Source organism: Sinocyclocheilus anshuiensis, unplaced genomic scaffold (assembly GCF_001515605.1).
Source record: "Sinocyclocheilus anshuiensis isolate Anshui unplaced genomic scaffold, SAMN03320099.WGS_v1.1 scaffold809, whole genome shotgun sequence".
Lineage (NCBI taxonomy): Eukaryota > Metazoa > Chordata > Actinopteri > Cypriniformes > Cyprinidae > Sinocyclocheilus > Sinocyclocheilus anshuiensis.
In genome coordinates this window covers 12677-28979 of record NW_015540878.1, presented here as the reverse complement: position 1 = coordinate 28979, position 16303 = coordinate 12677, and the positions used below count along the sequence as shown (strand labels likewise).

At 35.3% G+C, this 16303-nt stretch overlaps 2 protein-coding genes across 5 annotated transcripts in view; both read right to left on the bottom strand.

Moving 5' to 3' along the window:
• Positions 1–1257: 1257 nt before the first annotated feature.
• Positions 1258–11361, bottom strand: prom2 (prominin 2). The gene is made up of 25 exons (XM_016485926.1): positions 11232–11361; positions 10877–10898; positions 10474–10749; positions 9412–9467; positions 8805–9010; positions 8604–8724; positions 8057–8120; positions 7725–7808; positions 7375–7571; positions 6123–6197; positions 5728–5791; positions 5416–5572; positions 5162–5314; positions 4915–5038; positions 4699–4787; positions 4519–4603; positions 4294–4437; positions 3516–3584; positions 3329–3421; positions 3119–3172; positions 2418–2498; positions 2229–2297; positions 2054–2143; positions 1827–1939; positions 1258–1713 (listed from the first exon to the last, which is right to left on the bottom strand). Exons 3-25 carry the CDS (start codon positions 10694–10696, stop codon positions 1626–1628), a joined length of 2499 nt encoding a protein of 832 aa, XP_016341412.1. The 5' UTR covers positions 10697–10749; positions 10877–10898; positions 11232–11361; the 3' UTR covers positions 1258–1625.
• A 1374-nt stretch (positions 11362–12735) lies between these two features.
• Positions 12736–16303, bottom strand: part of LOC107688297 (LIM domain-binding protein 1-A-like) — a 6480-nt gene continuing 2912 nt past the window's right edge. For 2 of the 4 annotated variants that reach the window (XM_016485914.1, XM_016485916.1), the window contains exon 4: positions 12736–15038. In XM_016485914.1, the coding sequence (XP_016341400.1) occupies positions 14808–15038 (231 nt within the window). In that variant the 3' untranslated portion in view covers positions 12736–14807. Of the gene's footprint in view, positions 15039–15558; positions 15711–15798; positions 15923–16005; positions 16115–16303 lie in introns of those variants that run through there. The other 2 variants (XM_016485915.1, XM_016485918.1) reach the window with 2 other exon arrangements.

Genomic DNA, 16303 nt, shown 5'->3' with positions numbered 1-16303 from the left:
ACATATTTTTCTGAAATATATACATGCATGTGTGTGTATTTATTTTATATATACATAATAAATATAAACCGCATACTTATATTATGTAAACAAAATCTTTTATTTTGGATGCGATTAATCGTGATTAATCGCTTGACAGCACTAATATATATATATATATATATAGTACTCCTGTCTTGATTTGTGCTTAAAAAAACATTTTTAAAACATTAAAACAAAAACTTTATATTTTTGTGTCATTCATTTTTGTGAATCCATTTTATATATAAGGCCTACTGTATATAAGGTTCAAAAGAACAGTTAAATACATATCTTTTATAACATTTTAATGTCTTTCTTTTCTATCACTTTTCATCAATGTAATTTTAATTTAGTTTCTTTAAAAGATTATTGACCCCTAAACTTTTGAATGGTAATGTACACATAACATGCATGTGCATAAGTCTTAGATTTATGTGATTTCAAGACAAGTTGCGTGGTTTTCCAGTTATGCCCTTGTTGCGCATGTCTAAGTATCTCTGGTATTTACTCATCCGAATGCTAAGTGTTAGCTCTAATATCGAGAAATGGGCTAGTATACTTTTAAATTAACATTTTTCCTGCTATATGATCTCAGTATTTTTGAAAACTGCTATACTACAATATTTTCTGGATATTTAATGTTTTGGTCAGAATGTCAGATAGTGAATAAATCTTGTCCGATTTCTGTTTTCTCTCTCTCTCTCTCTCTAAGCAGCACAGATATGTGTGGAATGTGTGCTCCACTGCTCCAGTGCTTCATCCTGATTGGCACACTGTTGTAATGGCAGTTGTACCATGAGGCCTCAGTCACAGGATATAGGAGGTACTGGGGGGAGGGTTTCTCGATGGGTCATCTGGACAGACTGTGGCAAGCAATTCTTTACACCAAACAAACAGGTTCAGCATGGTAGTGTCAGAACCTTTTATTATGATTGTAATTAATACATGACATAAGATAGAAATGTTTAACAGGCCTCAGATTCCACACCACTTCATGTTGGTTTATACAATCACAGTCTCCACAGTTATTCATGAGATAATTTCATTATTAGGACAGTCTAATAGAAATGTATATATACAGTAGGTACGGAAAGTATTCACAAAAATGTCAACAATTCTGTGTTTTTCTGTCAATATGGGGTGCTGTGTGTACATTAATGAGGAAAAAAAATTAACTTAAATGATTTTAGCAAATGGCTGCAATATAACAAAGAGTGAAAAATTTAAGGGGGTCTGAATACTTTCCGTACCCACTGTATATAACAGCATACCCATATTTCTTATTGAAAAAAATGGCATAAATAAATTTCAATGCCTACAGGACCACATAAACTGCATTCTAAAGCTTAAACTCCCATTAATGCCTTATAATACAAGAACATATTACAGTTGTAACAGTAAAGTTGTGCTTTTCATTTAAATATCAAGTGCTAAAATCATTTGACACAAAGTTCATTTATGATACAATCTATGGCACTAAAAATAAAGAAAAGGGTACTCAGAAGCTACTTTGGCATTGTTTTTACTACAGTCATTGTCTACTTGTCAATTCATTGATCTGTGGGTCAGTGTGTATAACTTAACAGTCATTTTTAATTATGTGCTTATGTAAAAGGTGGTTGTTTGCCATTTTCCAATAATTCAGGATTGAGGTGGGCCTTTGGGAAAGGATTCATCATGAAGTTATTGTTCCTTTAAAGAGAGAAATCAGAAGGAAACCATTTGAATTGATCCATGACAGTAGGTAAACAGTAGACTTTTTCATGATTCGCTTTTACATTTAAAAAACAAATAAGATAATTTACTCATAAACATCTGAATACTTCATCCTGCGGTAGTACTTGGCCAGTTTAACTGAGAAAATGATGCTGGGGATCAGGAACATCATACACCAGCCCAAACTCAACCAAAATGCATTCTGGAGAACAGACAGGATATTTTGTTTTATTAGATGGGAACCATGTGCACTTACAAGTCTCTCAGCGCTGTAATAAGGAAAAAGAAGCAGCTAGAGCTGATGATGGATTCTTACCAAAGATTCTACCAAGTGTTTACAGACGAGCTCCTCTGATCGGTCTACTGCTGCAGCTGCAGGCCTACACCGACCCACCCTCTCTGTGATCTGATACAGAGTGCAACACCATAATATTAATAATTCACCATTAAGATAGTCGGCACCTTGAATATAAATAAAGACATAAACATACCGTTTGATTTGCCCAGTGAAGAAATGTCTGAAAGATTTTCAGCTGACAGTCTATGAATGCCCTGCTCTCCTGCAGAAAAGAAGCATACAGTTACTATAAAATGCACAGTAGATTTTTTCATCACTGTAATACAGTAATCATCCTGACAGATCATTTATCTAAATATAGCATTGATTGTGCAACACTCACAGTTTTCACTATTTGTGATATGTTGACGTTCAGGACGTCCTGAGCATAGGCAACTTTTTGGGAAACATTTTCCACAGCTGCCTATAAAATGAATAAAGATAAGAAATTTGAAGATACTGTTAGTGCATTTTTAATTAGGGCCATAAAGATTAAAGATGATTCTTTTTATTCTTTTTTCAAAAATGATTGAACAAAATGAAATAAAAAAGTTAATATTGTAAAAAAAATAATAATTATTATTTTAATGTATTTTAAAACTTAATTTATTCCGGTGATGGCAAAGCTGAATTTTCAGCATCATTACTCCAGACTTCAGTGTCACATGATCCTTCAGAAATCATTCTAATATGCTGATTTGCTGCTCGAGTAACATTTTTATTATTATTATTAAAACTTGTGCTCAATAATTTTATGGAAACCTTTTCAAGATTCTTTGATGAACAGAAAGCTCAAAAGAACAGCATTTATTTGAAACAGACATTCTGGTAACAATATAAAAGTCTTTACTGTCACTTTTGATCAATTTAATGCATCCTGGCTGAACGGTACATTGAATGACAATATTTACTGCAAGTAGCAAATCATCATAATTCATGGGGTCTATAATTCAATTATTTTAAAAACTGATATAATGTAGTTTAGGCTACAGTATTATACATATTGATACTCTCATGCACTTATGATGGCTAGTGTTTACTTACAGTGATTTGTGATGCTACTACACTGAGATTCTTAACAGTGGTGTTCAGTTCCAGCTGCAAAGAGGAAAAGGATGTAGATCATAGTAAACCAAACTGAAACAAACTAGTCAAGAACACTTTGGGATTAATATTCATTCATTCCTAATTATAATGTCATGTTCAGTTGAAATTTAAATTCTGAGTACTGTCTTTTGTGTTGTGTTAACACACCAACAAAGGCATAATGTTAGACGTGATGTCAGTCTGGATGACTCGCAGATCTTTTGCTTCCCCATGCAGTTCATCTTTTATAGCTTGGTTACTCTGAAAGACACAAGTAAGTGTATTTGATCCATTCTCTTTGATCCGACTAGAGCAGGGGGTGTTAACAAGACAAGTAAACAAAAGTAACTTTCACCTGTTTGCCAGCCAAGATATCCAGACTTTCTGCTATTGAGCTCAGATTAATCCCTGACACGTCGTTAATCTGAAATCAAAAAATGTATCGCTAATATAGATTTTGAAATATATTCATATAAATATATTCTCAATATGTACTTCCTCATATTTTCGCCATTTTGCCAGAAATATATTTTCAATATAAATATATTTATATTGTCCATAATATATTTTAAAGAATACATTTTGCATATATATATTGTTCAGGGAAAATATATATATATACACACACACACACACACACACACACACAAAACTTGTGCACAGGTATATTTGTAGCAATAGCCAACAATACATGGGTAAATTTTTTTTTTTTTTTTTTGATGTTCCATGAAGATATTTTGTAATTTTTCTACTGTAAATATATCAAAACTTCATTTTTGATTAGTAATATTCATTGCTAAGAACTTCATCTGGACAATTTTAAAGGTGATTTTCTCAATATTTTGATTTTTTTTTTGCACCCTCAGATTCCAGATTTTCAAATAGTTGTACCTCGGCCAAATATTTTCAGATGATGTATAAATCTCAATTTCAAAAAAATGACCCTTATTTTTTATTTTGTGGTCCTGGGTCACATATATGTGTAATGCTATAATCACTAGTTATTTATTTATTTTATTAAATTTTTTGCCATATGAATAATGCTCATGTGTACCCGTTATTAAATTATACATCATTTGATTTCACAAACAGTATATGCTAGTGTGCTTTTGAGAATGAAGTATATAGTGTACCTGCTGTGTAATGTTGCTGAAGTTCATACTGCTGGCACTGCTGGAGAAGTTGTTTAGCTGGGACTTTACCTCTGGACTGAGGATGGTGATGTTTGCTATGTTGATTTGTACCCCATCAAAGGTCTGATCAATCTCATGGGTGTACTGTTGAGCGAATCAGCCATTAGTGTCCAATAAGTGATGCATCAATCATAGGAAAGTAAAGAAAGAGTTATAATATCTCACCTGTGAAACATCTAATTTACTATTTAGGTCGAAGATCTCATTCAGATGAAATGTGGTCCACAAGGGCTTATTCTTTTGACAGTCACTAGAAATTATAAAAAGCGAATTTATTGATTTATATTGGATGTAAATAATGTAAATATGACAGCCATCCATCATGCTGTCTTGTGTGTGACGTACCTGTACACATTAACAATATTCAGGTTTGTATTCAGATTCAGAGCCCTGGACAGGTTGAAACCTGGAATCAGCCCTGGAGTGTCAATAAGCTATGAAACACAATATGATAATCAAATATACTGGTAATGATTGATGCAAAAATGTTCATTTACTGGAAACTAGTAACTAGTCAAGGTCATACGATCAAACACAATGAGTCAGTGTTGCTGGAAATACCTGGATGAGTTCCTTGTTTTGCCATGGTTTACAGACCAGGGTATAGGTATTTCCTCCCACTATGAAAAGTATCAACACTACTAACATGAAGATCCAGGAGACCAGGAAGCTGAAACCTACTCCTCTAAAATGACACAAGAGGAAGTAATTACCACGCGTACAGTTTTATTGTACCATATATAACAATGCACACTGACAACAGTTTTCTGTTACACAAGCACAAATCCAAAGGGGAATTTATACTCACGCCATGAAAAATATTCCTCCACAGTTAGATGTGCCGGAACGTTCAATGGGATTGTCTTTAGAATTTTGTCCAGCTACACCCAGCAGCAGACCCAGAAAATTACAGATCACCACGAGCAAAATCAGACAGCTCAGGACCAATCCAACAGCCTGACTATTACCAAAAAAAAGGAGATTATTTGAGATTGTCATAAAAATACATTGTATTTAAACACAGAGAATCATGGTTAATTAGAACAAGATGTGTTTAGGTACCTGATTTGACTTGATCTCTCTATGTCAGGAGAAAAAGCTTTGATCGATTTCTGCACGTCCGTTAGTGGTGCTGAGATAGTCTTCAATACATCAAGAGGAAGGTCTTTGGTCACACCTGAGATCTTGGTTTTTAATGTTTCAAGCTGCAACAGAGCCACTGTAAAAGACACAAGGCACAACGTCACTTAACAACTAGACTGATCAGTAACTTCAAGTACATCACACTACTTAACCCTTAAGTGAACAAGCATTTGAGAATGACGATTCCCCAGAAAGAAGACTCATTAAGGACACGTAACAACACAAACTTACCCTGCACACTTAGTCTGGACTCATTTTTCACCTTTGCTGGAATGCTGTCAAAAAAGTCTCTCCCCTGGGATTCAAACATATACAATGAACATCATTCATTCGCAACGATTAAATATATATGTAGGAGACTGAAGTTATGAATGTTTTCTTTTTTCTTTTTCAAGAAATTAACTTTTTACCCAGCAAGGATATAAAAGTGGCAGGAAAGACATTTTTAGTCTTACCAAAATTAAAAAATCAAATAAATGCTATTCATTTGACCTTTCTATTCATCAAAAAATCCTGACAAAAATCTATCATGGTTTCCCACAAAATATTAAGCAGCACAACTGTTTTCAAAATTGAGAGAAAATACACTGAAGTGAAATTTTATAGCTGTGAAATACGGCACGAACCTTATTTGCCTGTCCAATGACATCAGCATTTATAGCCTTGTCTAGAGCAGACCTCAGGTCGTTTTGATCAGGAAACTATCAAATTGTGAGACAGACAAAGCACATGCAAAGGTTTATTTTCATTATAAACTACATTTTAAGCAAAAAAAAAAAACGTTTTTTTTTTTTGTTGGTATGTCTCCTTTTGCTTTCATGACAGCAGCACTCTAGAATGAACTCCACACATTAAAGTAAACAAGACAAAATGAGTAGTTTTCATACAGTCATGTGAACTCAGCCCCATTATTAAACTACTTATATGACTGTATTCTGGATGTTCATGATTTGAAATATACTTTTCAAAAATACTATTCATCTTATATGGGCTAAACATTTTAATGAGGAAAAAATACTAAGTGCATCTTTAATATTTATTATACATATTATATATTAGTATAATTATTAAAAAATATATTAATTATAAATATTATAACACAGATTATTAATAATTCTTATAAATAGCATTCTAATTACATGTTTTGTTTTTAATCTTTTAAACCTATATTTTCAGTGTGGTCTCACTCCATTGTAAGTTTCAAGCAGAGCAGCACATTTAACACTAGAGGGCAGTACTAGCTGTAATTAAATGCACTACATGCTGATATCCACATACACAATGACAGTGACACATTCTTATTTTTCTCTACAACAGCCTGTATTTATGGAAATGTCTTTCAATCAGGTAAGAGTTAGGTTTCCAAGAGAAAGTGCTTGCAAGCATTGACATGTTAACAATAACTTCTTGTGTTACTCTTTATTGTCTGCTCCTTTGTTCCTGTCTCCCTGCTTTCCTTCAATGACAGCGTTTGAGCCTTTGTGTGCACAGATGACTGGTAAAACAACTTGGTCCTCTGTACTTCTAGAGAAATGCTGTATAATAGTCATGTAATCTAAGCCAAAACATTGTGTGGGTATTATAGTAATGCCTATGTTCTCCCCAGAAGATTGATGCAGAATTCGCTCTGCTCCAATCACTGACCTGAGGCAACCACAACCACAAATTGTCTAGAACTTCAAAGAAAGGGCGAATTATTGTGTAATGATCCACCCACATTTTTGCAGGTATTTGCTCTTAATGCTCAACCTGAAACTACCGCAGACCCTAAAGTGGAATCAGGATATAATCAGGACTCCACATGCTTCGCTGCCATAACACAATTCCCCAATGAGTTGTTCACTGGTTTATCCCCATGACAGCTATGGTTTAGCTTACGTCAAGGCTTCCTTCCAGTGATAGTTTGTCCAGTTCTGGCCGCTGGGAAGTGCAGTTTACACAGTCTGGCATATGCAAAGTGTTGTTAATCCGCTGCCTCACAGCAGATAAATTAGCTTTCAGCACATCCACCTTTGGTTTCAACAGCTCCAAGGTTTTATTAAGCTTCAGCAGTTCATGGCTGGTGCTGTTTATCACTGTAACACACATACATAAAGAACAAAATGTATTTAAAATCAATGGATTCATTAATGCTGCAAAGGTGAGTCAACAAGCAAAGTTTTGATCACGGAGCAAGTTTCCCAAAGAAAGGAGCTGCTTTATCGCTTGATGAGTAAATGCATACATACCGTGGGCTATTTCAGTAATGGAGTTGAATGCTGGGTCGAGGGGACCTTTAAGACCATTTTGGATTAATTTACCAAGCAAAGACCCTGTTTATATGAGACAAACATGCAGGAACTCAATGTGAGATTAAAAGAAAACAAATGGATCAAAAAAATAAACTTTTTATTGTGGCAACATACATGGTTGCAATTTTTAGATAACTATATTAAATGTTACAAAAAGGAAAATGTTTTTCCCTCTTGCATTTCGAATTTGAGTGCAATTTTGTCACTTTCAATGGTTTTGCCTCCATTCATTTGTGATCCTTGTCTTAAAAGATACAAGACAGACATACCATTCAAGTTGCTTTTGACGGTATCCACAGTCACATTGCTCTCACTCTTAACTTGTTCGATTTGCTGTTGAGGAATAAAAAGTTGTATCAATTTTCCCTTATGTATCAGCTATATTCAGTTTAATTCAGTATTGTTATCATTTGATTTCATTTCAGTTGTTGATATAAATCAACCTTGCATAGAGTTTAAACATAAGACTTCAAAAGATTTCTATTTTAAATAAATAAGTGATGTTCTTTTTATATAATTCTATTTATTAAGAATCCTGAAATAAATCATGGCTTTCACAGAAATATTAAGCAGCACAACTGTTTTTAACACTGATAATAATAAGAAATGTTTCTCAAGACATTCAGCTTTGTATCACAGGAATAAATTACATTTTAAAATAATATAGTAAAATAAATAGTAAATAGTTATTTTACATTATAATATTTCAAAATCATTCTGTTTTTACTGTCTTTTTTTAAATCAAAACTAAAAAAAACAATAAACATTTCAAACACACTGGGTTTTAATCTCACTTAATCTCTCTGAATGGTGTACCTTAGAAATAGTGTTAAGATAGCCTTTGACATTCTCCAAGACGTCAGTGAGTTCTGTGGGGCTGCGCATCACAGTCTCTGAAGTGTTTGTACTGCTCAGGAACATGCAAACATTCCCTGCCCTGCATAGCAATTGATATTAATTAAGCTAAATATAAAATGTCAAAAATATCATTACAATAACATTACACTCGGTGCTCACAGAATTAGTACAGTGATGAGAAATGTGGCCAAGTAAAAGCTTCTTCGCTTGCAGTGGATGTTCGTAGTTTGCTTCTGCTGCATGCGGCCCCCACAGTTACCACAGCAACGACAGCAGGCAAATATTAGGCCAATTAGAGGCATCAGGACAATGTAGAGGATCCCAATGGCCACGCAGACCAGGAAACCTATCTCATATTTCAAAACCTGGTCAAAAGTGAAAGAGGATAGACAGGTTGGTTGCTGTGGGTATAGCTAAATTAAGCAGTAAAGATGCAAAGAAAAAAGAAAAAAAAACTCTTGATGACATTATATAGGAGGTGTACTTATGCGTGTCCATGTGCTCTGCTCAACTGTGTATCCAAAACATGTCTGACGCTGTGTAATCAGATCAGCCAATTGAAACTGGCAAATAGTCAATGTTTATACACCAAAATATTGGTGTTAGCATGATTCACTTATGGTAGAAAAAAAAAATCCTGAGAAACCTGTCCTAGAGCACACACACGTGTCAATTAATATCTGTCTGTATTAAAATCATATTGCAAAAATATGACCAAGGTGCAATTTATTATCAAACCATTCATTTACATGCAGGTGTGACATACCTCTTTAACCCTCTCCATGCTGAAATTCTTATCTTGTATCATTCTAATCAGCAGATCTACAGGAAAAACATACCAAGACATTGTACATATTCTTTTTAATATTCATTTACACAACATAAAATAACATTATAACCAGTGTCACATCATTCTGCTAGTGCTAAAAAAGTCTCAGAGGTAAACTGTGATGAAGTGGGCAAGGTCAAAGCTATAACAACTCTCTATTGTATAATGATTTTTCATACTTTATTTTTTCTAAAATAGCCATTGATATCAGCAAGTAGGTATTATAGCAAAAGAGTCAAAGTAGAAAGTTAGACTATACACAATACTCTATTGATGGGTGATGATGAATAGAATTTCATCATTGTAACCTGAACAACTTCATGAGGTTTTTATGGAGTAATATCTCTGTAAAGTAATGCTTCATTCTATTGTTAGATTAAATAATAATTGTCTGCAGGAAGAGATGTATAAACATAATAGTTCATGTTTGGTCCAATAATTATACATTGTTAACATTTTATGAACAGCTTTGAAATTTATGAGATCATGCAATATGAGAAGTAGGCTAATTTTTTTTTTTTAGCATACAATGAATTGGCAGGTAATAATTAACTTAAAAGTTTACCTTTCCATTTGTGATGCTGACTGCAACTATACAGGCTGCTTGAAGAGTACAGCAATAAACATATTTTTGTGGTAAACAAAGCTCTTAGAATGAGGAGGGGAGATGATTCAAATCTCATGGACATTTGCATGGTTATTTGCACAGTGGTTTTGCTTCTGACAATTAACTGAGTACATTTATCCCAACTGAATAAGCACCATCTAACCATGTGCACAACAAGCCCAGCTTAATAACATCCTCTAATGAGTCTAATAAAGCCATTACAGTCTCAGATCAAGTTAGATTCATCTGTGCCACATAACATGTTGTTTGCGTAGATAAAACCATGCGTAACCAAGCTGCTGATGGCAAATTACTTAATACTAAAAGAACATGTTTGTACTGAATACGACCTTGTCAGACACAGAGATCAAAACTACATCACATTAACTCACCTTTAGGGAATGGATTGGGCTGGACAGAGCCCAGGAATGAATGTACAATTGGAGACATAAAGGCAGTATTGAAGGTCAGCTTGGTTGGTATTTCATATGGAGTTTGTAGCTCTGTTCTGTTGGTATCGATAGGACAGGACGGTTGTCCGCTCACAAATGTCCAGAGAAACAGCGGCAAAATGCCACTCCAAAAAACTCCTTTCATTCTGGACCTCATGTTCATTAGTCGGTGGGTTTTTAGGTCATGTCTCGATTCGTATGAGCATCAAACGTCACCTATGGCATATTAAATGTCAATAATTAGTCTAATCTTCTTTAGAACATATGTCACTGTATAACTATTGTTTTATAATTACAGCAATTATTGTGATAATTAGAGAAAGAGGAACTGTAGGCTACTTACGTCCTAAAACACATCTTCCTGACTAAAATATAAAAACAAACAGTCAGGAATGAAAAACGCTCTGAAAGCTACACAAAATATTTTTAGATAAATAAAATCATCTTGCAATTCTATTGTTGTACAATTTCTTACATATTTACACAGACGGAAGCAAAACTCGATCTTCTTGACAGTGTGTCAGACCAATTTAAATAAACAGGTTGGATTGACAAACGTATCCGCGTTAAGCAGATACTGTCCTGAACTGTTTACCTAAAACAGTAACCTGAGAACTAACTACGAAAAGGCGAAGCTAGAAAGACAGCACTTTTACCGCTCAGGGCAAAGTCATAAACATCACTACAATAGTAGCTACCTGTTTTATATTTAAAGTTCTCCAGCTATTGTTGAGCGTGTTCCTCTTAGTTCAATTCAAGTGAGTCTAAAATCCTCTCATAGATCCGATGTCTTTATCCCTCCGAGAGAAACCTGATGTCAACAATGAAGTTTAGATGCACTGAGTGAAGCAATAAAAGAGTGAATTGGCACTCTTTGAAAGAATGAAAGACTAGGACAAACTGAAATGGGAGGGAGAGAAAGAGGGAGGGAGGCTCTGAGTTTATAAAGACTGGTCAGTTTTCAGAAAGGAATCTATTTAAAACTGAGGGTGACCGCATTTTTCTATTGCTGTTGTTTCTAAAAATATATTAAAATTAGTGCTGTCCAACGATTAATCGCATCCAAAATAAACGTTTTTGTTTACATAATATGTGTACACTTTGTATATGTATTATGTATATATAAATATACATACATACAGTATATATTTAGAAAATTATGTACATTTACATGTATATATATATCTATATTCATATAATTAATATTATATATAGATATATTTAATATATAAACGACATTTTTTTCTGAAAGATATACACGCATGTGTGTGTATTTATATATACATAATAAATATACACAGTACATACACATATATTATGTAAACAAAAACTTTTAAATGAATGTTTAATTTTTTTGTTGTTTTCAGTTTACATAAAACAATTATCAAAGAACTTATAAAATTACTATTAATGACAATGAACATTGGTCAATTACAAAAAAAATTATGACGAAAAAAAATGTCCCAGATGACAAAAAAGATGTGTATTAAAGAAATTCATTTAAAACACATTTCATTTTATATATCATCGATTAAATTATAGGCCTATATTTTTATAAAAAAGAAAGAAAGAAATCCCCCATCTTTTATGTTTTACAAAAGAAAAAGGTTTGGAACGACATGAGAATGAGTAAATTAACAGATTTTTTCATATTTGTGTGAACTAACAATTCAAGAATATCCAGTGACTTTTGATTTATTAATTGAAAACATTAGTGGGTGCATTTAAATTATTTTTGGTTAGAATTGCATTTATTAATGTCGTAATAAATCTGAACAAGTGTCGCGTCTTTTACCCAAAAACATTTAACGGCAGATGAATAAGCACATGTGGATGCTTAATGAAAATAAGTTGGACTTAAAACTAATAATATTGCTAAGAATTCCAAATATCTACCTGGAAATATGAAGTGTCAGTAACACTCTAGTTTTGACTACTAGAGTTGTTCACATTTCTTATCAGAAACCTAGTGTTGAGGAAGCCTCTCGTAGTTTCTAATGTACTGTTGACGTGACTTAAAACTAATAATATTGCTAAGAATTCCAAATATCTACCTGGAAATATGAAGTGCCAGTAACACTCTAGTTTTGACTATTAGAGTTGTTCACATTTCTTATCAGAAACCTAGTGTTGAGGAAGCCTCTCGTAGTTTTTAATGTACTGTTGACGTGTATATTTTAACCACATACCAGGCATGATAGCTTGTGAAAATGTTTTATTGGTACCATATATCAACTATCAATGGCAGACACGAGGCAAAAATATATCTGTAAAACAACCACAAACAAAGGTGCTCTGAAAACACAGAAAAGAGCACACCTGCTTTATGGCCGATTTGAGAAATAAACCAGAAACAACACTGTATTTCACAAGTGACATTGAAGAAAAATGAATTTCGGATTTGTATGCCTTAGAATGGTTATATTTAACCATAGTTTAGGTCTTAGACCATTTTTATAAGCCAATGGAAGCCCTACAATGGAGTGCCCTCTGGTGTTTTTAAACCTAATACAATGTAACCTCAAAGGGGCTTCTTGGAATTAGGATTTATGTTTAATTATCCAAATTTTAATAAGAATTCTTAAGGATTCATTCAAGGACTAATATATCATCTTAGGTTGAGGAAAAAAAAAACAAGTGAAAATGTACAAAGGCAACATCAAATACACAGCAACATGTATTGTCTCGATATAATGCAATGGCAAAGACTTTAAAAAAATAAATACATTGTACATTGACTTAAAAACTATAATCTACCTTCTCGTGTAAAAGGTAGTTGTACCTTTAATGCATCTAGAAACAATTTGAAATGAGAGGTTCAGTTTTACTTGACATATGAAGGGGTGAAGGGCACAAGGGTCCTAAGAAGAGTAAATAGAATTACACTTATACAGAACTTGGCTACAATCTTAAATATACAATCACAAATACACAAACAAAATGATAAAAAAACAAAAACATTATATAAATGTGTTGATTAAAGGATCTTGCTCCTTGGTCTGTAGCATCGGGTAAAAAAAAAACAATAACTGGCTTACTAATTTGATATTTTCCCTAGACTTTCAAAGCAAACTAATAATCAGTGTGAACGACAGGCATTGAGCTCGGCCTGTTCTTTTCAATAGGCTAAAAATCTCCAGGAAACAAAATGTTTATAGCTACGGTCTCGGGACAAAATGTGTCACCAGCCGTTGTACTAACAGTGTTGGATTTAGATCCTGCGAACAATGAGACTGTTACAGCTGCGATAGCTAATGTCTGACACATGCAGTTCCCAGACATACATGCTATGATCATGTAATCTCATTTTCAAAGACGATTAAAACAGAAACAAAGACAGATAGGTGTAAAGCTTAAAGCAAATTAGCATCTACTTACAATAATATTGATAACAGTAACAATACAAAATTTTTTATTTTACACTGAGATTGACAGCGTTTTCCAGTTAAAGATCATCAATTTTTTGTTTTAATAAGAACAAAATTCTTCAATCATTTTTTTAAGAAAAATAGATCCAAAATACAGTGACGAGTGCAAAGGATATTTAGAGTTTTTGTTTGCTTGCTTATTTTTTCACTTTAGAAATCGTTATAAAAAATAAAAAAGAACAAGAAACTAAACAGAATGCAAACAATTAAAAAAAAAAAAAATCAAACACTTCTTTTGAGTCTGGCGTAATGGTCAGGCAAGCTCTCAGTGACCATTTCGGGCATGACCAAACTCAAGAACCTCGATGCTTTACACTTTATTTAGTTTTACTTAAAGGACTTTACGTAGTGGTTCTCAACTCCGGTCCTCAAGCTCCGGAACTGTACAGGTTTTTGTTCCAACCAGGTCCTACAAAACAAATAATTGAGTTTTTAAAAATGGAGCTTTGGGTTTGAATCTGAGGTGCACACAATGGTCATATCACTAAACGGTGAGATAAAAAGTGATCCTTTCCTGTCAAGTGAGCACAACAGAAACGGCCATGCGTGTCAAAGCACAGCACGCACAGAGAGACCCGAGGTTGGAACAATAACCCACAGCCTGATCGCTAAGACTGATCGAGACACAGAAACGGACGGTGTTGGAAAACGACTCCCAAAGAAACAAAAGAATCAACAAAACGGAATGTCTGATGGCGACAGAGGAGGAGGAGGATGAGGAGGGCCAATTTCACGTCTGACCAATTGAGGACTCGTCAAGGCAGAAGACAAGGACCGGATCGTGTGAGCAAGCGAGCGAGGTGTCCTCGAGCGGCTTCTCGAGCCTTTCGCTAGCCCCTAACACTTCTACTGCGATGACTGTGAGGTGGGGTTGTCATTTTTGCTCTCCTGGCTGGAGGGAGCTTTGCTGTTCCAGGGGCTGTTGGTGCCCAGGGCGGGGGAACTGTTGAAACTGTCCTCGTCGTCGATGCCATTGGCCGCATCAAACTGTGTGTTCTCCAGCCGCGTGATGAGCCGCTCATCCTCGTCCCCGAACTCCCCTCCCATCAGAGTGGGCTCTCCCACCATCATCACATCCTGCAGGGGACAGGAAGGGGCGCAAACATTATCCCCGCAACCCGGGGGTGCTCCGTAGGGGGACGCGGTGGCTTTCTACGCCACATTGAACTGCAGAAGGCACTGAGGAACTACACCTCCACTATTCTGCCCACTACAAGCCCAAATCAGTACGGGAACTTAAACCAGCAGTGCTGTATGTGAAAAGGCTACGTTCACCATGCTGAACACTAAATAGCTCTGCCATGGTGGGCATCCCGGATCCTTGAGTGCTGCATGGGTTCATTCCACCTCGGGTCTCTAGTGTTCGCTGCGTCTCTGGAGCTCAAAACACCCAACAGACTGACAAAAAGCACAAAAAACCCACAGACCTGCGGCCCTAAAGGACCAGGGACTGCCCAGCATTGGATCATGTCCACTTGTCTCTATGTTGGGTCTGTCTTCCTAATATTATCCATAACTTGAATACAAGCATTGGTTCACCCTTCTGCCGCTACCCATCTCCCAAAGCTCAAAATGGACTTTAAAATTAGATGCTTACAGGTACCTGGCTGGAAAGCGCAAAACTGCTGGCTGGACTTTTCTTTTTACTGTTGCTGTTGTTGTTGTTGTTGCCCCCTCCGGAACTCATCGTGCTGCCGCCGGACATTTTTCGCTTCCTTCGCTTGTTGGGGGCTTGTCTCGCTGGCTCGGCTTGACAAAGAGCAAAGGGAGATATCTGAGGCTCGGGTGGGACACTGCTGGATATTTGATTTTGAGATGAAAGTCGCCCCATTCTCACCTGGTGGGGCCACCATCCGCTGCCATTTCTGAAACAGACAGGTTTTGAGGCAGTCTCGTGGGCTGAGACTGTACGTCTTGTGCCTGGACATCAGCTCCTGCATGGGCTCCAGGATTACACAAAGCTGTGGGAGAGGGAAAAAACAGTTACCGAGATGTTTTTGTAATTCACATCCATCGTTCTGTAGACTGATGGAAATGAACTTACTCGGAGGTAGTTCAGCGTAGAGTTAGATAAGCCACATCTTGTGATGTTTTTTGATAGCTGGTCAAGCATTTGGGGGTCTTGGGCCTGTTGAGGAAGAAATTTAGTAAATCAACAAAAATTGTTTGCAGACATGGTTTTTGCCCATGATTTACCAAAGACAAGCACAAGTTATGCTAAAGACATCTATTGAAACTACAAGGTGGGTCATTTTTTTAACAAAACTTAACTTAAAGGGGTCATATGATGCGATTTCAAGTTTTCCTTTCTCTTTGGAGTGTTACAAGCTCTTGGTGCATAA

Bases quoted from the DNA above. Each gene is read 5' to 3' on its own strand.
- prom2 (XM_016485926.1), bottom strand. From the start codon at position 10,696: ATGAACATGAGGTCCAGAATGAAAGGAGTTTTTTGGAGTGGCATTTTG. The intron at 8,725-8,804 runs GTGAGCACCGAG...ATTGCTATGCAG, and splicing joins CTCATCACTGTACTAATTCT to GGCAGGGAATGTTTGCATGT. The intron at 5,315-5,415 runs GTACCTAAACAC...TTTTGGTAATAG, and splicing joins GAGAGATCAAGTCAAATCAG to TCAGGCTGTTGGATTGGTCC.